The sequence below is a fragment of the Coregonus clupeaformis genome, chromosome 7 (assembly GCF_020615455.1).
Source record: "Coregonus clupeaformis isolate EN_2021a chromosome 7, ASM2061545v1, whole genome shotgun sequence".
Classification (NCBI taxonomy): domain Eukaryota; kingdom Metazoa; phylum Chordata; class Actinopteri; order Salmoniformes; family Salmonidae; genus Coregonus; species Coregonus clupeaformis.
Genome location: NC_059198.1, coordinates 25,886,989 through 25,909,664, shown reverse-complemented (window position 1 = coordinate 25,909,664; position 22,676 = coordinate 25,886,989). Strand labels below are relative to the sequence as shown.

Here is a 22,676-nt window from a genome sequence, read left to right as displayed (position 1 = left end):
ACATATAATATACAGTGTGTGCAAATTTAGCAAGTTATGGAGGTAAGGCAATAAAATAGGCTATAGTGCAAAATAATTACAATTAGTATTAACACTGGAATGATAGATGTGCAAGAGATGATGTGCAAATAGAGATACTGGGGTACAAATGAGCAAAATAAATAACAATATAGGGATGAGGTAGTTGGGCGGGCTAATTTCAGATGGGCTGTGTACAGGTGCAGTGATCGGTAAGGTGCTCTGACAACTGATGCTTAAAGTTAGTGAGGGAGATAAGTGTCTCCAGCTTCAGAGATTTTTGCAATTTGTTCCAGTCATTGGCAGCAGAGAACTGGAAGGAATTGCGGCCAAAGGAGGTGTTGGCTTTGGGGATGACCAGTGAGATATACCCGCTGGAGCGCAGACTACGGGTGGGTGTTGCTATGGTGACCAATGAGCTAAGATAAGGCGGGGATTTGCCTAGCAGTGATTTATAGATGGCCTGGAGCCAGTGGGTTTGGCGACGAATATGTAGTGAGGACCAGCCAACAAGAGCGTACAGGTCACAGTGGTGGGTATTATCATCAGCAATGGAGGGTTAACGAACAATTCAGACAACCCCATTACTGGTCGAGCTTGACAAACTCTAAACACTGAGATTAGCCTAGTACTGGAGATTCAGCCATAGCTCCACACTACTTCTGTTTAAGAAGAATGGGCTCCAACAGAATGTGCTACAGTGAAGCCAGTCAGGTGAGGAGAGCAGCAGTCTGCTCACACCCCCTGCCCAATCCCCATCCCCTGAGGAGGTTTTCTGAGGAATGGGGACAACCAGGGATGGGAAGGACCAAAAACAAGCAGCAAACCATAGAGGTTGATACTACAGTTTAAACACTTATATCACTCTGTCTCGCTCCTCTCTTCACGGTAGAGCAGGAAGGGTGAAATGCATAAACAGGGAGGAGGAGACAGAGGCGGTACAGAGGAGTCCTAATTACGGCTTTGACTCAATGCCTCCTGTAGCTCAGTTGGTAGAGCATGGCGCTTGCAACGCCAGGGTTGTGGGTTCGATTCCCACGGGGGCCAGTATGAAAAATGTCTGCACTCACTAACTGTAAGTCGCTCTGGATAATAGCGTCTGCTAAATGACTAAAATGTCAAATGTACGCTACGAAGCCCTGCTCCTCTCAGGAGGACAGGCATGATGGACCAGTTCAGAGGAATCACACTCCTTGTGATCAGCTCAGGAAAAGTCCTCCGGGTAAATAGAAAAGGAGGGCATCTCTATTTTATGGCAGCAGGCAGCTCCACACGGCGTGTATGAAGTCCAATTTAGCAGTAGCCTATATTCCCTGTACAGTTTGTTCCCATGTAAACAAAACAAGCAGAGAAAACAGAGAGGAGAACTTTGTGTGACAAAAATAAAATACAAAACAGGCTACAGAATAAGAAGATGCTACAAGTCTTTATGTTGGCTAGAATCATCCTTCATAAAGAACCATTAGATGTGGTTTATCTGCAGCACGGAGGAGGAGGTGAAGTGTCAGATGGTGTGTGTGTGTGTAAGAGATAGAGAGGTCTAACAGGGTGTTTATGTCCAGTAGCTGTGATCAAATCTGTCGATGTGCCCTTGAGCAAGGCACTTAACCCTAATTGCTCCTGTAAGTCGCTCTGGATAAGAGCGTCTGCTAAATGACTGTAATGTAATGTAATGTAATGATCAAGGAGCATTGGGCCGCCCTAATCCCTGCTTTAGAAGGGTGCTTTAACGAGCTTCACAGGCTGCCCACACTGGATTACCGTATTAGAGAGTACGCGCTGCAGCCGCCTCCCTCCCCACTCTCACTAGCAAACTCACCCTCTCTGTGTCTCTCTCCTCCTGAGCCCAGCTGAGACAAAGGCTAGCAGCAGCAGCCTGGGTCTGGTTGTCTCCAGACTGGGGACTCGCATGTAATGGCACTCATGGTGATGAGCTCTGGGCAGGCCGCTACTGGGGCAGGGGTTAGACTGATCTCATCGCTCAACTCAATTACAGCACAGTGGAGAGGAGGGGTATGGGTGAAAGGATGAGATGAGAGATAATATGAGAGAAAGAGACAGAGTGGGAGGTTGAGGGAGAGAGACTCAGCTTGTGCCCACCCTGCAATGCAGAAGCCCCTGGGGCTCCATCCAACCCACAGGTGTCTGCCTGCCTCAATGCCCACACCCATAAACCCAGGCGCTCTCAGGGAGCCTGTGACATTATCTGGTCAGCTATTTATCAGTGACTCACACGCACATGCACTCATCCAGCCATCAGGCCCAGTGATGCCTTACGAAAGCAATGGCCTGCTCTGATCACAATTCCCCCATGAGAGCCATAGCATTTACTGCTCCAACGAGCGCAGAGCCAGCAGACACTGTGGATGATGGAGAGACTAGGAGACAGGGAGCAGAGAGCCACTGTGTTGACATGAAGAGCCCTATCTTGTCCTCTGGTTCCTGGGCCAGCGTGGGTGGGCGCCAGGGTGAATCAGTGTCAAGCAAGTGGGCCCGCTGCCGCTTGCTTCTCCCAGAGAACATAGAGAAGCCATAACAGGATCCCAAACAGTCAAGGCTCCATTTCAGTCCATTAGCACGTTAAGGCAATATTTGCCATATCCATGCCTGTCCTTCTGAGGGCAGTGACAACAGGGTACAGGTGGTGTCATGGAGAGAAAGCCTTCCACTGCGTTGCTAAGGGACACCGTGTTCACTGTTCAATCACTTCCTCCTCTTAACTTCTGTCTCCTAAACATGACTCACAGCCGTGATACACTGCCACAAGTCAGTCAGGTGCAGCGCTAGAACTCCACATTACTGATGGGTGAAGGCTGCCATAGCTTGTGTCACAGCACGTGTTCCAAGACAACTTCTAGAAAAGTTCCCCTGCTACTTAATAGGGTCACATTAGCGCTGTTCAGACAACAGAAGGGAGGGGGAGACATTGGCATATTTAAGCCCCACTCATGGGATGCCACACTTAATTAGAGAAACCCCATGACTCTCACTACCTACACTTACAGCTACTGAAACACACAATGTGGCTGGTCCCTTAACACGGCAGGGGAACTTGGAAGGTTTCTGGCTGGGAGAATGGCGAAGCAGAGCCCCTCAGCTGAACGAAAAACCTCACACAGCACTTTGGTGGGGATTTAACAAACATTTTCCACTCCTGCTGACTTAAACAGCCCGATAATTTAACTGTAGGGTTCTGGGAATATAATTACTGGATCTGATCTGGTTTGAGTCAACTTGTCTGCTCAGAGGATTCCTGATGTATTAATCAGGCTCTGGTCAGAACTGGGCTGGAGTGAGAAGAATGACAGCAGGCACAGCTCTTCTCCTATCCTCTGTGTTAAATCTAACGGGAGATGGGATCGATAGCTAAGCAGAGCGCTAATAAGTGACAGGGGAGAGATTAATCAGAGGCCTAGAAGAAGTGTTGAAGTAATTGGCTAAAAGCGTCACTGCTCCCCCTTTGAGAGTAAAAGCCTGGATAGTGATATGGAGAGCCAAAAAAAACTCAGCTGAGAAAAAATAACAAACTGCAATTAAAAAGAGATGGAAAAGAGGGGTTGTGTAAACGAAATGATGTAATATGGGATCATGAAGTATGATTAAATATACTGAACAAAAATAAAATGCAACAATTTCAAAGATTTTACAGTTAATATAAGGAAATCAGTCAATTAAAATAAATTAATGAGGCACTAATCTATGGATTTACATGACTGGGAATAAAGATATGCATCTGTTGGTCAGAAATACCTTTAAAAAAGTTAAGGGCATGGATCAGAAAACCATTCAGTATCTGGTCCGATATCCATTTGCCTCGTGCAGCGCTACACATCTCCTTCGCATAGAGTTGATCAGGCTGTTGATTGTGGCCTGTGGAATGTTGTCCCACTCCTTTTCAATGGCTGTGTAAAGTTGGCCATGCATTATCATGCTGAGACATGAGGTGATGGTGGCGGAAGAATGGCACGACAATGGGCCTCAGGATCTCATCACGGTATCTCTGTGCATTCAAATTGTGTTAGTTGTCTGTAGCTTATGCCTGCCCATACCATAACCCCACCAGCCACCATGGGGCACTCTGTTCACAACGTTGACATCAGTAAACCGCTCGCCCACGCGACGCCATGTGCAAGGTACAGCTGAAACTGGGATTCATCCGCAAAGAGCACACTTCTCCAGAGTGCCAGTGGCTATTGAAAGTGAGAATTTGCCCACTGAAGTCGGTTACGACGCCGAGCTGCAGTCAGGTCAAGACCCTGGTGAGGACAAATAGGATGCAGATGAGCTTCCCTAAGACTTTGACACTTTGTGCAGAAATTCTTTGGTTGTGCAAACCCACAGTTTCAGCTGTCCGGGTGGCTGGTCTCAGATGATCTCGCAGGTGAAGAAGCCGAATGTGGAGGTCCTGGGCTGGCGTGGTTACACGTGGTCTGTGGTTGTGAGGCTGGTTGGACATACTGCCAAATTCTCTAAAACGACGTTGGAGGCGGCTTATGGTAGAGAAATAAACATTACATTCTCTGGCAACAGCTCTGGTGGACATTCCTGCAGTCAGCATCCCAATTGCACGCTCCCTCAGAACTCAGAGGCATGGTGTTGTGTGACAAAACTTGGCGAAAGAGAAATGCTCACTAACAGGGATGTAAACAAATGTGTGCACAAAATTTGAGAGATACGTTTTCTGTGCTTATGGAAAATGTCAGGGATCTTTTATTTCAGCTCATGAATCATGGGACCAACACTTTACATGTTGCGCTTGTATTTTTGTTCAGTATAGCTAATCCAGCTACTCTTTGGTGATGAGTAAGAGACTCACAGGCTGGTGTATTCTTACATGCCGTTTTGCACTTTGTAATCCAGTGCAGCACTCTGTGAGGATCGACTGTGCTGCGGAGACAGGAAGCTGCTGGGGGTGGAAGAGGCTCCAAACAGGAAGTGAGAGCTAAGCTGTGGTGAGGGCTGCACCGCGCACACACTCATGTACCAGTGCACAAGCTCAATCTGCTTCATTCCAAGGTTCCCAGCACTCTGAAGTAGGAGGGACTGTCCCACTTTACTGTGGCACATACTCCTAAAACAGCACAGTTCTGATCAGTTAACACGGTGAAAGATTAAGGTGGATATCGACTAGAGCTGGGACGATAAACTGAAAATAATCGACACCGACCATACCAATCACAGGCATTTCGCTGATATTTAGCTTACACTAGAGAAATGTGAAGTTTGAAATTAAAATGTTTGCTTATATGGGGGGGGTTGTTAATGGGACAATTGATGGCTACAACCATCAAACTAGTAGTAGTAGTAGTTTAAAAGGATTATTTTTTTTTAAAAAGGTGCAAATTAAATGTTATCAACTTCAATTTATCATTATCGCATGAATTCAGGCAATTTATCATGATATGGATTTTTGTCCATATCGCCCAGCTCTAATATAGACCAATTAAGGCCATCCTTTACCATTCACAGTGCCAAATGGGAGACTGTTTGCTCAACACCAGCCTCCAGTTCAGCAGCAGAACAGGAGTAGAGACGGGAAGATGGAGGCAGAGGGCGGCCTTAGATCATGCTCTGTGGGCAGGGTTCAAAAATCTGTTAGGTGCTAAATTTGCCAGCCAGTCAAGCTGTTAATCTTTATTTATTTATTTAAGAAGGAAATGAGTGAGTGCACGCTGCTGAAGGCTACCAGGCAAACTCTCCTCTGTGGCCTTCTCCTGGTTGTCAGTTATTGCTGCTTTATGGGAGCGAAAGTGGAGCACCGCATGATTGGAGCTCATATCAGGGCTGCATGACAAGACGTCTGGTTTTCTTGATAACCTGAGATTGGATACAAAGCAATAAGGAAGGAAACATCTAGCCACATTCCCAGTGCTTAGGCCTAAAGATAGGACGTAATATCTCTCAGAAATTGTTGTGTAAAATGGGACAGAGAAATGTGTGAGCACAGGGGCCTTTTTTATAAACCGTGCACAAATACAAAATATACCCCAAAATGTGCTTGCGCCAGTTTATAAAAACTGAACTCGACTTTCCGCCACGCAAACTTTGGACCATGCGTACGCACATCTTCTAGTGGTTGAAGTGATGTATTGCAAGCAGGCAAGTATTTTGTGCAAATGGGATGACACACTTATTCATAAAAACATAGCCTAATAACAAGATGCAGCCATTTGCCGTTAGTGAGAAGAGCGAAAATCCAGTGTTTTATTTTTGTAATCTAAAATAATTTGACATCGGACTCTATTTCCTGTTTTATTTTCAAAACCATTGCAGAATAAATTCCTCACCTTTTCTGGCCATGATGGGTTCCATATTCCTGAATACAACAAATTACCATGCGCATCACTCATTTAATTGAGCCTATGTGAATAGATAAGCCATGTATTTCAAGTTCTGCTGTATGTGATCCCATAGGCAGCGCAGTTTATAGCCTACAGACGAATTTAACAGGTGAACAACAAGACAGTTGATCTTTTTCTTTGAAGTATGTATGCTACTATTGTATGTAGTCTACTGTAATTGTTTTGAGTAGCCTAGACAATGTTTCAGAATTCATGGGCAGTCCAGCATTTTTAGGTTGGGGGAAAAGTCATTGCAAAAGATTTTTGAATTCAAACGTTCTGCTGACAGCTCCACAACAATTTGGCATTGTATTCTCTTTCAGAAACTGTAGTCACAGTCCTTTTCTAAATACAGCATAAATGACTGCAACATTTTTTTACATTCTGCCAACACAGTAAATAGATCGGTAGCTTATGTAAAATATTTGACAGTATGGGTAGGCTACAGTATTTCTGTGCGATAGGAGCGCGACATCATAAGCCTATTTAATCTTAGAGCCTATACAAAAGCAGGACATAGAAACAATCTATTGATAAACAAAATATTTAACAACAATTCGTCTTTTGCATAGAAGTGTGGGCTGTACCCTACATTTAAATTGATTCCAAAATCCAACCAATCTTGCAAAATATGCGGACAGGCATGTTGTTTGAAAAAGTCACTGCAAAATATCAGAACATTCTGCCCACACCTCCACAGAAATATGATCAAATATCCAATTGCTTTTTCTTTTACAAACTGACATGACCTAATTCGAAAAAGTGCCAAATTATACAGCAAACAAAGTGCGTTATTGTCACCATAAAAGGTGAATGGAGGGCATTTTCTGGGCAGAGTTTTATTGCTCGTTCACGATGCAGTCTGGTTTATAACGGAAACATGAGTATGTATGGCTTGCGCCAAGTTTATAAATCTCAATGTTTTTGTACACGCGCAGACTTTTCAGAAATGGCGCACACAGAAATGTTGTGTGAAATTTACGCAACGTTTATAAAATGAGGCTCCTGTGTAACACACGATACAATAAGTTACACAAGTCTCAAACATAAACACTACTTGGCTATTCCCCTCAGGGGGTGTTTGTAACGGTGGATGATTTGAGATGGTTGAGTAAAAGTACAGTAAGCATTGCCTAAAAACATTGAAAGTACTTTAAAATCAGTAGCATTTTTATTTCACAAAAATGATACGTACATGCATGACGTACACTGACTGGACGCATCTGGCATCAGGGCTCATGTAGCCTTAGCTTCCGTTGTGCTAGAAGAGCACAGTAATGAGGTATTGGCTACCCTGACATATGGCATGACCCTGTGACTTGAGATGCCCATAGGAAAAACATCTAGGGCAGATAAAAAAGGAGATTTACAGTTCACTGCTTCTACATTATGGCATTGGCCGCATTATAAATGGCACTCTGGTTCTCAAATAGAGTGCAGTCTTTTGCTGTACAAATAGATCTGAAAAAGCACTGGCTGCATTCATGCTTCTCAAAGGAGAACTAGCCTATGGCATAAAGAATAGGGGGCTTCAAGTTCCATTGTCAGAGGGCCCATCTTTTTATTCTAATCCCATAATGGCATGAGATATACTAGGCCTCCTTTTCAACTGAGATGTGAAATGACAACTGTCAAGCATATCTCATCATAGTGAAATCAGGTTATCATTTAAAACCCCAACCCCAAGGAGAATTTTTAGAAACCACCCAAAACCAAAATGAGTTCCTTCCCCTTTTTAAAACAGATGCAAAATCACATGACACACTGTGAAACTAAGCCGATCAGCACAATGTGAGGAAAAACATTTACCAGATATGTTTCATATCAGCTACGTACATTTTAGTGTGGGCTAAGAATATTCTATTAACACTTCTCTATTTAGTTTAATACGTAAAGAACCTCTGCACATTATCATTGAGCAGAAATATTCTGGTCTAACAGCTTTAAAATGTATGTTTAATAAAAACAGGAAGGTAGGAGTTACAGCTCTGTCGTGTATGCCATTTACTGATAAGCAGAAAAAACATTGTGCAACACCACACACAAAGATGTCTACAAGAGGTACATTTGCTTTAATTACAGTTAGCCTAATATGGATAGTATAAGTCAGGGCCAAGACTACCATCAAGCGCCTGAGAAAAAAACTCTTAGTAGGCTAAACGGAACGGGGAAAAAGCGTAGAAAAAAGCCTTTGTTGTAGGAACATTTCAGCTGTTGTTGCTGTCATAATCTGATTGTCCGCTTAGTCTGTGCCTGTAGCAAATGAGAGGTATATGTTTTTGTGCATGACTCAGGGCTGCAAATTAGAGAGGGATCCCTGGCTGGTCAATCAGCTGTGTATGTCAGAGAGGTAGAGGCCATTGAACAGCGCAACCTGAATGCTCAACACAATGTGAAACCAACAGGACCATACACTGCACACGTACCCACCGTGGTCAGGATCAAAGGCATGTCACATGAGAGTGGCCATGACCACTCACACAGAAAACACTGAAAAGGCTATGCGGACACTCCTGACCTGCAAACCGATATTTAATTTTAGAATTGGTTAAAATTAGGCTACGGTAAGGGTTAGGGTCTGGTTAAAGAAAGGGTCAGTTTTAGATGCTTTTTTTCCTTCCGTTTTGCAGGTCAGCAGTGTCCTTATAGTCTCTCCCAGCAAACACATATGAAGGGCGACACATTGAAAGAGTAACATCAGAGAGAACACAAATAGGCTACATATACATTCACACACAAAATGCACAGACTAGTTTCCAAACTTTACCCTACAGCGCAATCGTGGGTAAAAACACGGACTTTTTGTCAGCTCTCATGGAAATAGAACCAGTCTAAGTCTTCCTTCCCTCTTTTCGGGCAATGGAAAGAACTCCCAAGAGCGCTACGCAATTAGGCAATAATGGCCTTCAGAAGCCATGTAAAAATTATGACCAGCTCTATTCCAAGAAATAGAAATAGCATGGGCTTTAGTGCACCTTAATTATTCAACAAGACATTGCATTCTAGCGAGAGAAACCAGTAACACAAACTATTAATCCAAAGTGACTGCTGTCGTATTCACACACAAAACCTACTGACTGAATACTGAGGGAAAGAGGTTTAAAGATATCTTGATTTCACTGAGTCCATCTTTCAAATCTGGATTATAGAATGATTTATATTTATGAAAAAAAGACATTGTCATGTTTATGAAACACAACAAAGGCTTACACAGCAGCAGCCTGAGGCGATTAATGCATGTTATGTTCCAATCCCACCCCTTTCATCCCATCAATGGTCGAGCTTTAGATAACTAGTTATGTAAAGGGTATTTTCTAAAAGCAGGCAGAAATGAGGGTGAAATAAATTGCTGTGTGGCACCAGCTAGTCGCTAAACATCTTCTCAACTGTTTGGATTAAGAATCCTATTTCAACATTAAGAGGCCTTCAGTTGATATCCCGTCATTGACATACAGTTTATCAATCACAGATATAGGCTAAACCTTTCTTCCATCAGCTACACCACCATACTGTAGGCATTGACATCACAGCACAGCTTCTGGTTTGTGAGGGTCAACTCACAATCTTGTTCAGAGGACAGAGACCCTTACAGTCTAGGCTTCAGCCACCCAGAAACCAACAGTGACACAGAGAGAGAGAGGTGACACAGAGATGACACATTGTGTGAAACACAAGGGCTCAACAGATGCTCCTGTGTGGTGGAGGGGGGGTAGAAAATAGAATACAACCACCACATCTCTCCATGCTGGTGCACTTAAGGCGATTTTGGGGGCTTTGAATAAACAAAGCCTCAACACAGGCCATTCTCTCGTGAGATAGACCGCTTGTCTCGAAAGCATAGATGCTTATGCTTAGCACTAGCAGGCAGTACTGGAGATAGATGCTGAGAGAAGCGTGCCCTCTGACACTCAATCTTGGATGGCTTTTTGAATGCAATGGCTTTTTGAATGTAATACCCTGCATGCAAACTAAACTGGCTTTAATAATTCAGTACAGACAGAAGAAACAGATACTAAGCTTTAAAGAGGTGAAAGTTATACAAAGTATCATGATGAATAACTTGGAATAGATTCATTTTGGTATGTAGGCTAGACCTTTGTCATCAATCACAAGACTTTGAAGCAGTCTACTCTACAGTATGTGAACCTGACAATTTGTATAAAACTGCACAGACTTGGAAACGGAATGGCTGAGCTACCTAGTTACCTTTCCCCTTTTAAAAATATCACACTGACAGCTTTGTCTGATATGATACCCTAAAATTAAACTGACTGATTCTCTATCACAAATCAAAATGTCCAGACTGAATGGAAGCAGCAGTGTCTTGGCCAGCAAGTGCCAACTATGACAGACAAAACCACCCAATGACATTATAAAGCACCCACCAAATTATTATCCATTAAAATAGGCTATTTGGAGGAGTTGAGGTCAATATTCACACTGTGCCATAGAACCATTCAGTTATACAATAAGTAGACTTTATCTGAAGTGATTGTTCTGTACACAGACATGATCACACTGCTGTGTTGGGGGCATGTAGGCCTATACACTGCGGGCCGTAGCAGTTAGCCAGTCAAGTGCATGAGTGGGCAGGTGTCTGTCGCAACCATTAGATTAAACAAATTTACTTTGACCTCTGTTCAAATTCTCCAGAAATTTGGGTATCCTGCTTGACATCTAACCATTAACACAAAGAATATCTGAATGCGTTCCCACTGTACTTGGCTACGCCTACGTCAAAGCTGTTTGAGACATAAGGCAGACGGAAAAGGCCCATCAGCACTAGCCATGTAGCAGGCCATTTAAAATGTGACCAACTCTACCTTGCAACTGGTGACTCTCAGACCTGCGAGTTTGGGAGCAGGCAAAACCTGAAGGGACAAATCCCACTCTCCTCAAATTGATAGCGGCCAACCTCAAACAGTCACAATGATATGGAACGGCAGCTTGCTAAAAGGCAGAACACAACCCCCTGGATTTCAAACTGTTGGTTTATAATCTAGGATTAAGCTTTTAAGTGTCATATTCCAGTTATGCTCAGTACACTTTGATGATTACCTTACCTCAGGGGAACAATTGGTCTGAAGAGAAGCCCATGTTAGCAAATAGTGGTTGCTCCAAGCTACCTTCAAGGTTTAGGCGTATGGCAAAGACTGAAAACACAATCTTAGGCATTATTGTATGTGCATTTGCTGTAGTTAACTCTGCAACGTCATTTGCATTGCAGTCAACGAAAGTTATGCGTCACCAATAAATGCCCCAAAAAAAGATAATGGAGAGATAAAACTTGCTAAACGAAAGCAGCCGAGAATAGTCAATCACATGGATGCTGGTGCGCTCTGCTTAATTTTGTGGTTTAGCCTACGTGCTAAACATGCCATGATGTGAGGCGCCTGTGGGCATTTTGGGGGAGGGAGAGAGAATATGGGCCTGTTCTGCCCTGTCCCACAGAAGTGTAACCTGGAGGGGAGAACATTCAGACATACGTCCTGCTCTATCAGTTGACTGAGGAAAGGAGGGAACAGAGAGGGGGGGGAGTAAGATAAATAAATTAAGAGACTGATAGTTGGAGAAAGGCAGACTTGTCAAGTGAACGGACTACGGTTCCCCTCCAACCTGGTGGTGCCAGATGAGGTAGCCATCAAAAAAGCACTGCTTCCAAATTTCAGATTCTGTCTCCCCTCTATTTCTGTGAGTGACTCTGAAGGGAAAACCTCAGTGACAGCATTGCGACATTGGCAAGTCACCGCTACTGAAGAAAAACTGCTGTTCTGGGGGTGTTGCTCTCAATAGGCCGACCATCCAGTCTCTGAATATGTTTTTGGCTTCACTGCTCGCCACTGTTCTGTTGATGACCCCTCTTTCCCAGTACGCTCACCCCCTGCACTCATTCACATCAATGGCAATTATGTTTCAAGGGTAAACCATTTGAATTCAATCACTTTTTGACAGCACACCTTTTGATTTGAATGAAACCTTCCATACATATTTTCCCATTGTAGAAGTGCACAGAAAGTTACTTTTTAGACCTAAATGCAAAAACATTCAAGAGATAGTGGTGCTCGAAGTTGACCTATTTTGTATACCCCACCATACTATGAGACATCCATGTCTTCATCACTGGAAAATCTAAACGGTTGAGATTGATATCATTTAAAAGCTTACAAAACAGGGTTGTCAAACTTTTATAATTTCTTGAATTTTTTTTTTTTAAATTACAAATGTCCTTTTTAACCTACTCCGATTTTTGTAGCCTAGATCCTATTTTACATCTGAGGCGTTTGTGTTGTGCCTGCCATCGGCAGAGACACAACATGCTCTTGAATACAGGGTGGGTGTAATGTATTGGCTGATAAATGTACTAAAATGCAAATTACATTTACATTTCAACTGTCAAAATGGTACCACAAAGATGGTTGAGGTCCACACATCAGAGAATGTTGACTTGAATGGGAATATCTGTTGAGTTAAATTTTACTGTCAATCCTCCATAGGAACTATTGAAATCATAGAAATATAGATAATAGAATAGACACATTTTATTTGCCACATGTGCCAGTGAAATGCTTACTTATAAGCCCTTAACCAACAATGCAGTTAAGAAAAAAATTAAAAGAATTAAAGTAATAAAATAAAATAACAATGCAAATAGTCCGGGTAGCCATGATTAGCTGTTCAGGAGTCTTATGGCTTGGGGGTAGCAGCTGTTAAGAAGCTTTTTGGACCTAGACTTGGCGCTCCGGTACCACTTGACGTGCGGTAGCAGAGAGAACAGTCTATGACTAGGGTGGCTGGAATCTTTGACCATTTTTAGGGCCTTCTGCTGACACTGCCTGATATAGAGGTCCTGGATGGCAGGAAGCTTGGCCCCAGTGATGTACTGGGCCGTACGCACTACCCCCTGTAGATTTAAATTGACATTCAACGGTGGGTACACCAGTGGCCATCTTTGTGGTAGTAATTAGAAGTTAAAATATCAATTTCAATGGTGTCCCAGCTAATTTGCAGTGGTCTGAAGGGATAGGTTCTTTCTATTAATTATAACTATGATTGAAATGAAACGCACCCTGTATCTCAACACAACACAAAAACCTCAGATGTAAAATAGGATTAACGCTATAACATATGCCAATATGCAAAAAATCTGAGTTTGTGGTTTTTGGACAATTTATGTCAATTTCTATTACATTGAACAAAAATATAAAATGCAACATGTAAAGTGTTGGTCCCATGTATCATGAGCTGTATCATCACTTGTATGGCGTTGGGTGGGCGAGCGGTTTGCGCTTGTCAACATTGTGAACAGAGTGCCCCATGGTGGCGTGGGATTATGGTATGGGCAGACATCAGCTACGGACAACGAACACAATTGCATTTTATCGATGGCAATTTGAGTGCACAGAGATACCGTGACGAGATCCTGAGGCCCATAGTCGTGCCATTCATCCACCGCAATCACATGTTTCAGCAAGGATCTGTACACAATTCCTGGAAGCTGAAAATGTCCCAGTTCATCCATGGCCTGCATACTCACCAGACATGTCACCCATTGAGCATGTTTGGGATGCTCTGGATTGACGTGTATGACAGCGTGTAACAGTTCCCGCCAATATCCAGCAACTTCGCACAGCCTTTGAAGAGGAGTGGGACAACATTCCACAATCAACAGCCTGATCAACTCTATGCGAAGGAGATGTGTCGCACTGCATGAGGCAAATGGTGGTCACACCAGATACTGACTGGTTTTCTGATCCACGCCCCTATCTTTTTTTAAGGTATCTGTGACCAACAGATGCATATCTGTATTCCAAGTCATGTGAAATCCATAGATTAGGACCTAATGAAGTTATTTCAATTGACTGATTTCCTTATGAACTGTAACTCAGTAAAATCTTTGAAATTGGAGTTTATATGTATGTTCAGTATATATTAAAAAAAAAGGACCTAGAAATTATAAAAAATAGTTTGACAACCCTGTTTATACGTTCTTTTTTTGTGTCACATACACCGGATAGGTGCAGGGAAATGTGTTGTTTTACCGGGTCAGTCACAGTAGTACGGTGCCCCTGGAGCTTTAAACTATACCAAACTCAACTGTTTATCTTTTCCAGTGATGAAGACATGGATGTCTCATGGTATGGTGGGGTATGCAAAATGGGCAAACGTTTATGGAAAGTTTTGTTTAAATCAAAAGGGATGCTGTCAAAAAGTGATTGAATTCACCCATAAGTGAGAAGCAACACTTCATTCTACTGAGAACCCCCTGGTGAATCCTAGAAATCGAATCCAAAACACGTCAGCCAAAGAACAAAAGGCAGCACACAGAGAAAGGATTATGAGGTGCCAGGGACAGAGCTGGAGGAGGGGCTAGCCAAGAGCACTTACTTAAAGAGATTCTCTAGGACGATGAACCATAGACCTCCTCATGCTCTGGTAGTGCATACTCCTTTCAGTCATTCAAACTCATGCCTCTGCAAGGTAGACGGGCTGACAATGTCCTTCTCCGTGTTGAGGATGTGATCAAGTGTCAAACATTTATTTTGAAGGGTAAAAAACAGACTGTCAATCAACAAACATTTCACTCTGGGTAGCGTGCTGTCTACTTCTAGAAGTTAACTTCTTTCAGAGTAACACTAACGATTCTGGCTGTGAAAATTGTGGAGACCACTTTTTTCCTTCTGATATGCAAATGTAATAAGAACCCTTATATTTAGCTCTACTTTCTGAGCCGACTCTCTCCCCCAGAGCCCCTGGTGAGATAAGGCCTCTTCCAAACCCCATACCGAATCACTTACTGACAAAAAAACAGGCCAAAATGAATTCATACATTGCCATAGACTAAAAAGCAGTTGACTGCACCAAGTCCGCAGACAATCTTCTTCATATTTATAAGTAAGAATATTCAAGAGACATGAGAACTCCTCAAGATCTAACTGACACATACGAAGGGAGGCCGAATGGAAAGGCCTCTACCACACAAGGACATTTTAAAATGTCTACCACAGATATAATGAGAAGTGTTCTCATATGGCAGGACCTACTTACAAAGATAGCACTTAGATGAGGGCTGAAATTAAACTGTTGGAGGGAGAACCTTTCATGTACATCGTTTTTAAATGCCCATGCAATCAAAATTAATTATTGCTCTTCACTCACACCAGTATTCCACGGGTCTTTCTCAGATCTCTGTCGATGATGGTGCCGAGGCCATGTGGGCGCGTGGCGGTCCAGCCTGCGGCTTATGCAACTCCTGCAGGAATTTTAGAGTATCGCTGTGCTGCAGGCTTGGTGTTCTGCTATCAAGCTGCTCGCCGCCTCGCCCTCTGATTAATATTTATGCAGAGCTTGGTGCTGCTGGGGGCTTGGGGGGTGTCGCACCACGCTGGCATCTGAGACTAGGAGAGACAGGAGTCTATCTGTGGCTGGGGATTGCCTACTCCTTGTCACCCCAGCGTTGGACCTGTCCTAAATGAAGAGTATTGTGTTTCTGTGGTTATAGGGGTCTTGTGTAAGAGATCACTGTGCTTAACTAGCTTTAAGCATTACTTAACTATGCTTTAATCTCATAAATGAGCAAGTCAAGAACATATTTTCTGAGTGTGACTCATCTTGATGAGACTGGGTGGGTTACAAAAAGGAGTGGGAGATGATTCCTGATACCGTTTCAACAGCAGTGTTCTCTCCACCTGCATGAGAGGCGGGTGGGTAACTGTTGCCTGTCAACACACACTGCTATTATGGTGTAAACACAGGGATGGTTTGCACTGGTGTGTCATGTTCATCAAGTGTCCCAGAGGGGAAAACATCTCTTTTGACATTCATCCATGACATGAATACACAAATAGTGCATGAGGCATTCTAAGGGGGTGTATGGACTGTTAATAGCCACACAAAACACTACAGAATGCCATAAATAGTTCAAAGGATTCAAAGTGGAAAGAACCTTACAAACACGTAGTTGCTAGCAAGACAGAGGTTTAGCTCCATTTGCTACACACACCATCATTTGAAATGGAAATCAGATAAAACATATGATAGCTGGTGTGCTTAGGCAGTAAACTTACCCCCTCTTTACCTAAAACCCATTGACGTTCAACAGAGGGATTATGATGATTACATTTAAATCCCAGAGCACTTGCGTAGACATTTTCCCCATGTCCTTCCTAATATCTTGCAGTCCCATGATGATCAAGCTCTGTAAATGGACTGAGCTCTTTTCAGGGAACGTGAGAGTGAGGCTTTGAGTAAGATGGCTGTCTGAAGTGATCCATTGGCCCCAGGTTGTGTCAGATTAGAGAAATTGCAGGATTGGCATTTCAATACAGTGAAACAAAAACATCCACAAAGCCCTTGTGTTCCCTGTGTTGAGCCCCATCACACTACTAGGCCTAAATTTTGTATTGAACGTACTATGTTGTTGGCTTATTCATTGAATAAGGTGTAGCTTCAGATACCGATACTATATTGTGTGTGAAGAAAGGGACGAGGAAAGAAAGTGCAGAGAGGAATATTGCAGAAGGCAACAACTCTGAAAAATAAGCTGTTGTGTTGCTGTTCTTTACTAGATGTGGGACGATAAGGCCTTTGAACTTTTCCTTGACAAACATTTTATTGTATCTGGTTTGCAATAGAAACACATTTATTTTCAATTTTTCTTGACAATTGAGGGGCATATGCTCCCAGAACAGCAATTTGATGTGCCGGTAAAACTTACTGTCCATTAATTGTAGATTAACAACAGTTGATCAGCTGAATTATACAATCATTTAAAGCAGAAAACTAGCTGTTACCAAGCCTTGCAATTAATGAATTTGAAGACAAAAAAATGCACTCATCCTACCTTTAGAACTTCCCCACGTTTAAAACTTAACTCGTCGTCAGCAGTGGCATTGAAATCGTATTTGGCAACGGCCTCCATGGTACTGGTTGTTGGACAACTGTGTATAACCGTGGGTTTAGGGTACTTGATAGGGTGAATGTTGTTATATTCCCTGTCGTTGATGTGTGGAGACCAGCAGTGTCAAAATAAAAACACAGTTCCAGAATTCAATGATCGGTTGCTTGCTCCGAGTCGCTCCTCCCGTCTATGACCCGTTCCTTTAGGGCTGGATCCTCACATAAAGGTCACAGTAAGATATCTGCAAAAAAAGGAGAAACATGCCACATATCCGATAGTGCATTAATATCTAGCGTCTCTGTTTATGTCTGGATGCTGTGTCGGTCGACAACTGTATGATGATGGGGCTGAAATTGACAGCTGTTCTTCAAAAGAGATGAAGGCCGACAGTTGATGTCTCTCTGGCGTGCACTTGATACATTTGATGATAAAAAGAAACCAAACAACAGTGAGATGGGTGGAGTTCGTTTTGCATGGCCTGGTGCCCTGGGTGGACTGAGTTTATTCATTTTAGACCATTCCATTGGTCCTTAAGTGTAATCTCCACCCACCCAGGGCACCTGGCAATGCAAAACGAACTCCACCAATGTCAGCATTCAATCCACACTAGCGGTTGGCCAATATTTGACAATTGACAGGCCATTGTTGGGTCAAGGAATGAGGGAGCTCTAAAGTCTGTAGCTACTTGTTGTAGTGTAACATGCCTCATACGAAGTGGTTTACTAGCTGTCCAATCAGATTCGTTGTTCACTAAACGTTTCTTAGCCTGTTTGTTACACACACAACAATCAAAACCAACACTGGAATATACAATTTCTTAATCTCTGCATCAAATCTACACTTTCTGCTAGGGAGGTCACTACTAGTTACCCAGGCTAACTTACCAATCATGCGAAGTACGTTATATTAAGTGACTAGCTAGCTAGCGAACAACATCTTTCTAGGTTATTATTTGACAACAATTCACGTTTATGGGAGGCTCTGTCAACTCTCGTTATCAGTTAAGTTTCCACTTGTAGCCAAGTCAGTTTTAGCTAACGTTAGGTACCCACATTACGGCCAGTGACAAAGACAATTGTACTACATTTGCGTTAACATGTTGGCTATAGTTACAGTAGTTTACTTCACTTATTTTGGTTGTACTGTGAAACAACGTTTCCAGCTGTTTTGAATTAGAGCTAGAAGCCAGTTCAAACGCTAGACGTCTGAGAGAGGAAGCTAACGTTAGCTAGCAACTAGCCAAAACGAAAAAGCTAGCCGGCTATTTAGCTAGCTAACGTTACTAGTAACAACAAACACAAATTAAAAACACCAACTTTGTTAACAGTTATTCATTTAATGTCTAAGTTACATGCTTGTGCACAGCTATGTATGTGAATTCGTCGTTTCTGAAGAACTGCATGGCAAGCAGAGAGGCCTATTAGCTAGCTACAGTAGCTAACCAAAACGAAAAATACAGTTTCGCATGCTAACGGGTACTGTAGTGTTGCTGGCTGGTTGGCTAGCTTTTGTATGCAGTAGAACGAGACAAAAACTCACCCGCTAGTTTCTGTGAAATGTAAAGTTCTTGCTTGATCAAATGTCCTTATTGTTTAGAATCCACCCTTTACAGTTTCGTTAGTGGCGGTAAATGTACAAAATACGTATGTTTTTGCTTAAACCCGAACTAGCTAGCGACGTTTATTTCCGCTTCCTTCCAGATGGTTCGGGTGCTGCTACGGCTCGGCTCCTGCCTCGCGCTGTGAGCAGGGTGTCTGACCGGCCCATAGGTCTCGCCTTCTAGCCACTGGACCATCTATCGCGATACTTTCACCTGATGGCTAGTTGCATTGCTATTTTTCAAAATTCAAATACAGCGCAAATAGATGTCTCTCTGTCCGTCACATAACTTTGGTATGCCTGATGCATCGATAGGCAATATAGATTGTGTTGCTGTACTATTTTAAACACATTTCTGTTACATAGTTAGTTAGATGGTGAAAAACATAGGAAAGTGCGTCATCTAGTGGCAAAGGGTGTCAACTACAGTCTACACACAAAAAGAACGCTTACACCCTGATGTCATGGGAAGAAAGTCAAGGAAATTAATGATTGGAATACAAATAGCTATATTTAGATGTATTGTCAATGTCCCCCTATCCTGGAAATTGTGACACTTTTTTTTTCTTAGTTGTCAATCCAACAAACAGTGCCATCACAAATGGGCATCAATCTTGACAGTGGCACTGTGTTACTTATGCACTCAGGCACTTACAAACTGGTATCACACATAGCCTATTATTGCTACGATGTAAAATCAGTTGTCACTAGGTGTCTCTATGTACCCCTCCTCTCTTTCTCTACCATATAGGGGAGGATGCGAAGCCACCATGTGAAATGTTGGCAAGGTACATCACTGTAAACCTCACAGGCTCTCTTACAAGAAGTATTATTGTGTGAGGGAGTGCATTGATTAGCAACACTACTGGTGTAAAGATAGAAGAAGAACAACTGGATTTTGAGGAGAGGCTACAGAAATAAAAGCAGGAAAAGGTACGTTTCTACAAATTCACCCCGTCTCCACTGAATTACTTTGATTGATTAATTGATGTACTAGAATAACTGGAGCCTGGTTCATCACCATAATTACAGTGCACAGCATAGACAAGGGCGCCCGTGCCTTTCTTTGGGTCTAAGATGTTTACAATTCAGGTTGTAAAGAATGTTGAGTAGTTGCAAATACTTCTCCTGCAAGGTATTATTATAAAATATATATATTTTTACATTGTTTTATCTTTTGGACACTGTGATGAGGACAAGGAATTTTCCGAATATTTTTTAATGTCATTACAACAATTATTGCCACTATGAAATAATACATTCCACAATTCGACTGCATCTATTTGAGCATGAAGTGGGTTTTATTTACAGTACCCAAGCAGTACAATAATAGTATAGCTACTGATGATATAATATTTATTTATATAGTCTACTTTGATGGTAATTAGACCTACGTTATTTGCCTGTTTTCACATAATTTTTATTTCAGAGCTCATCCTTTTGTTGAGCTTAATCTAACTTCGAAATGGACTTCGAAAATGTGTCGAACGAGAACTTGTCTCAGACCTCTCTCCCATCATACAACTTATCTGAAAGTCCAGCAGGTAACCTGCGATTTTCCTGATTTCATGCATGAATGTTATAATGTAAACTCAATGTTAAAGAATTAAATGTTATCCCGGGAATTTAGTCCTGTGACTTTTACATTACATTTAAGTGAAATTACTAAATGTAAACGTGTTGTTTAATTAAACAACAAGGCCCTAGGAGGTGTGGTATATGGCCACGGCTATGGGCTGTATTCAGCCAATCAGAATTCAGGTCTCAAACCATCCAATTTATAATTAGCAATGAATATCAGTACCACATGAATGGACAGCTCCCATCTCTGAGGATTAGTTTGGAGTCTTTGATCTTTGTGATGGAGCGGCCAGGGGTGACAGTATACTGTTAGTAAAATCAAGACTTATGCAAGCTAACACCTGTCTGATTGTTGACTGAATGACACTGCAACATGAGACTGAATGTACTTTTCGTATCATACTTTCAGAAAATGACGTGCCCTATCACAACGTCCTCATGCCCAGCATTTTTGGTGTCATCTGCTTCTTTGGGATTATTGGCAACTGCATTGTCATCTACACCATTGTGAAGAAGTCTAAGTTCAGAGCCCAGCAGACAGTGCCAGACATCTTCATCTTCAGCTTGTCTTTAGTGGACCTCCTCTTCCTCCTGGGCATGCCCTTCCTCATCCACCAGCTCCTGGGCAATGGTTGCTGGTGCTTTGGTGACATCATGTGCACAGTCATAACCGCCCTGGACTCCAACAGCCAGATAGTGAGCACCTACATCCTCACTGTCATGACTCTGGACCGCTACCTGGCCATGGTCCATCCCATCCGCTTCAACCATGTGCGCACACCCTGCGTGGCGTGGGCTGCGGTGGGGCTGGTGTGGGTGCTCTCTCTGGTCTCCATCACTCCCGTGTGGATGTATGCTGGCCTTATGCCCCGAGGAGACGGCTCAGTGGGCTGTGCCCTCCTACTGCCCAACCCAACCACTGACACCTACTGGTTCACCCTCTACCAGTTTGTGCTGGCCTTCGCCTTGCCTCTGGTCATCATCTGCGTGGTCTTCTTCAAGATCCTCCAGAACTTGTCTGCCACGGTGGCCCCCCTGCCCCAGTGCAGCTTGAGAGTGCGTACACGTAAGGTGACCCGTATGGCTGTGGCTATATGCCTGGCCTTCTTCATCTGCTGGGCTCCGTACTACATCCTGCAGCTGGCCCACCTGGGGGTCCAGAGGCCCAGCTTTGCCTTCCTCTATGCCTACAACATTGCCATCAGCATGGGTTACGTTAACAGCTGCATCAACCCATACCTCTACATCGTGCTGAGTGAGACCTTTAAAAGGCAGTTAATTGTGGCCATCCGGCCGACCAATCGGGTCTTCAGGGTGAACCCTGGCATGGCTGACGGCAGTGTGAGTCTGAGACTGGCCCCAGAGTGTAATCATCAGTCTCAGTCCTCCAGAGACCTACTAGTACACAACATGCTGCCTGTCACTGTGGCTGTGCACTGAGTCACCAGCCCCAGCCCAGCCCCATCCCTCAGCCCTAGTCCCATGAATCTGGGCTCTCTCTCAGCTCAGCGGGAACTGGTGCCCCCATCAGACAGTCATGCTCCCAATGTGTATGACATGGTTAACGTGCAATGTATGTAGTATGTTGAGTGTGTAATGTACAGTATCTAATTGGTATACAGCAGTACTGTGTTTACAAGACAATCTTCCCCTCAGGGACATTAAACTTTATCTTATTCATCCTATCCAATCATGCTCCCATGAAGGAACTGTGAATACAGGGACTTTGTACTAGTATTCAGTTGGCAATTGAACTGTAGGCTATTAGTAACAATGTGAACTTTTAAAAAATGATGCCAGTCCACAGTTATCAATAACACTATTTTGCAGTTCTGTTTCAAGTGGTAACAATTTGAATTTTGTTTTCTTTGATGAGAATCACATTTGACAGATTTCCACTGCAGTTCAATGTGTTAAAACAGGTTTCTGTGTAGATGTGTGATATCCTGGGATTCTGTCATCGGTCTGTCCAGTTAGTGATCTGAAATGCAGGGAAATCACACCTTGTCGTAATGTAATCTATGTCTATACTGGAACCTCAACCTATGTGTGGTGACTGTGATCATTGAGACAGTTGTGATATATTGATGTATTATTGTGTGTTATCTTTTAATGGCATTTTGATGTCAACTAATATGTTGTCCGTAGATATTTTGTATTATTGAATATGTGTTGCCCGTGTTTTTCCACGTAATGTCTGTGATCAACAAAGAAACCTCTATGTTGTTATCTTTGGGGAA

At 42.9% G+C, this 22,676-nt stretch overlaps 2 protein-coding genes across 2 annotated transcripts in view; one reads left to right on the top strand and one right to left on the bottom strand.

The window, feature by feature from the left end:
• Window positions 1–19,144, bottom strand: part of LOC121568978 (growth factor receptor-bound protein 2) — a 41,400-nt gene extending 22,256 nt beyond the window's left edge. Inside the window, 2 exon segments of the mRNA XM_041879526.2 lie at window positions 17,200–17,497; window positions 18,796–19,144. Of these exon segments, the coding sequence (XP_041735460.2) occupies window positions 17,200–17,277 (78 nt within the window). The 5' untranslated portion in view covers window positions 17,278–17,497; window positions 18,796–19,144.
• Window positions 19,145–20,320: 1,176 nt separating this feature from the next.
• On the top strand, window positions 20,321–21,935 carry LOC121568643 (melanin-concentrating hormone receptor 1-like). Its single transcript, XM_041879049.2, has 2 exons — window positions 20,321–20,399; window positions 20,846–21,935. The coding sequence occupies exons 1-2, from the start codon at window positions 20,321–20,323 to the stop codon at window positions 21,874–21,876; spliced, it is 1,110 nt and encodes a 369-aa protein (XP_041734983.2). The 3' UTR covers window positions 21,877–21,935.
• The last annotated feature ends 741 nt before the right edge of the window (window positions 21,936–22,676 follow it).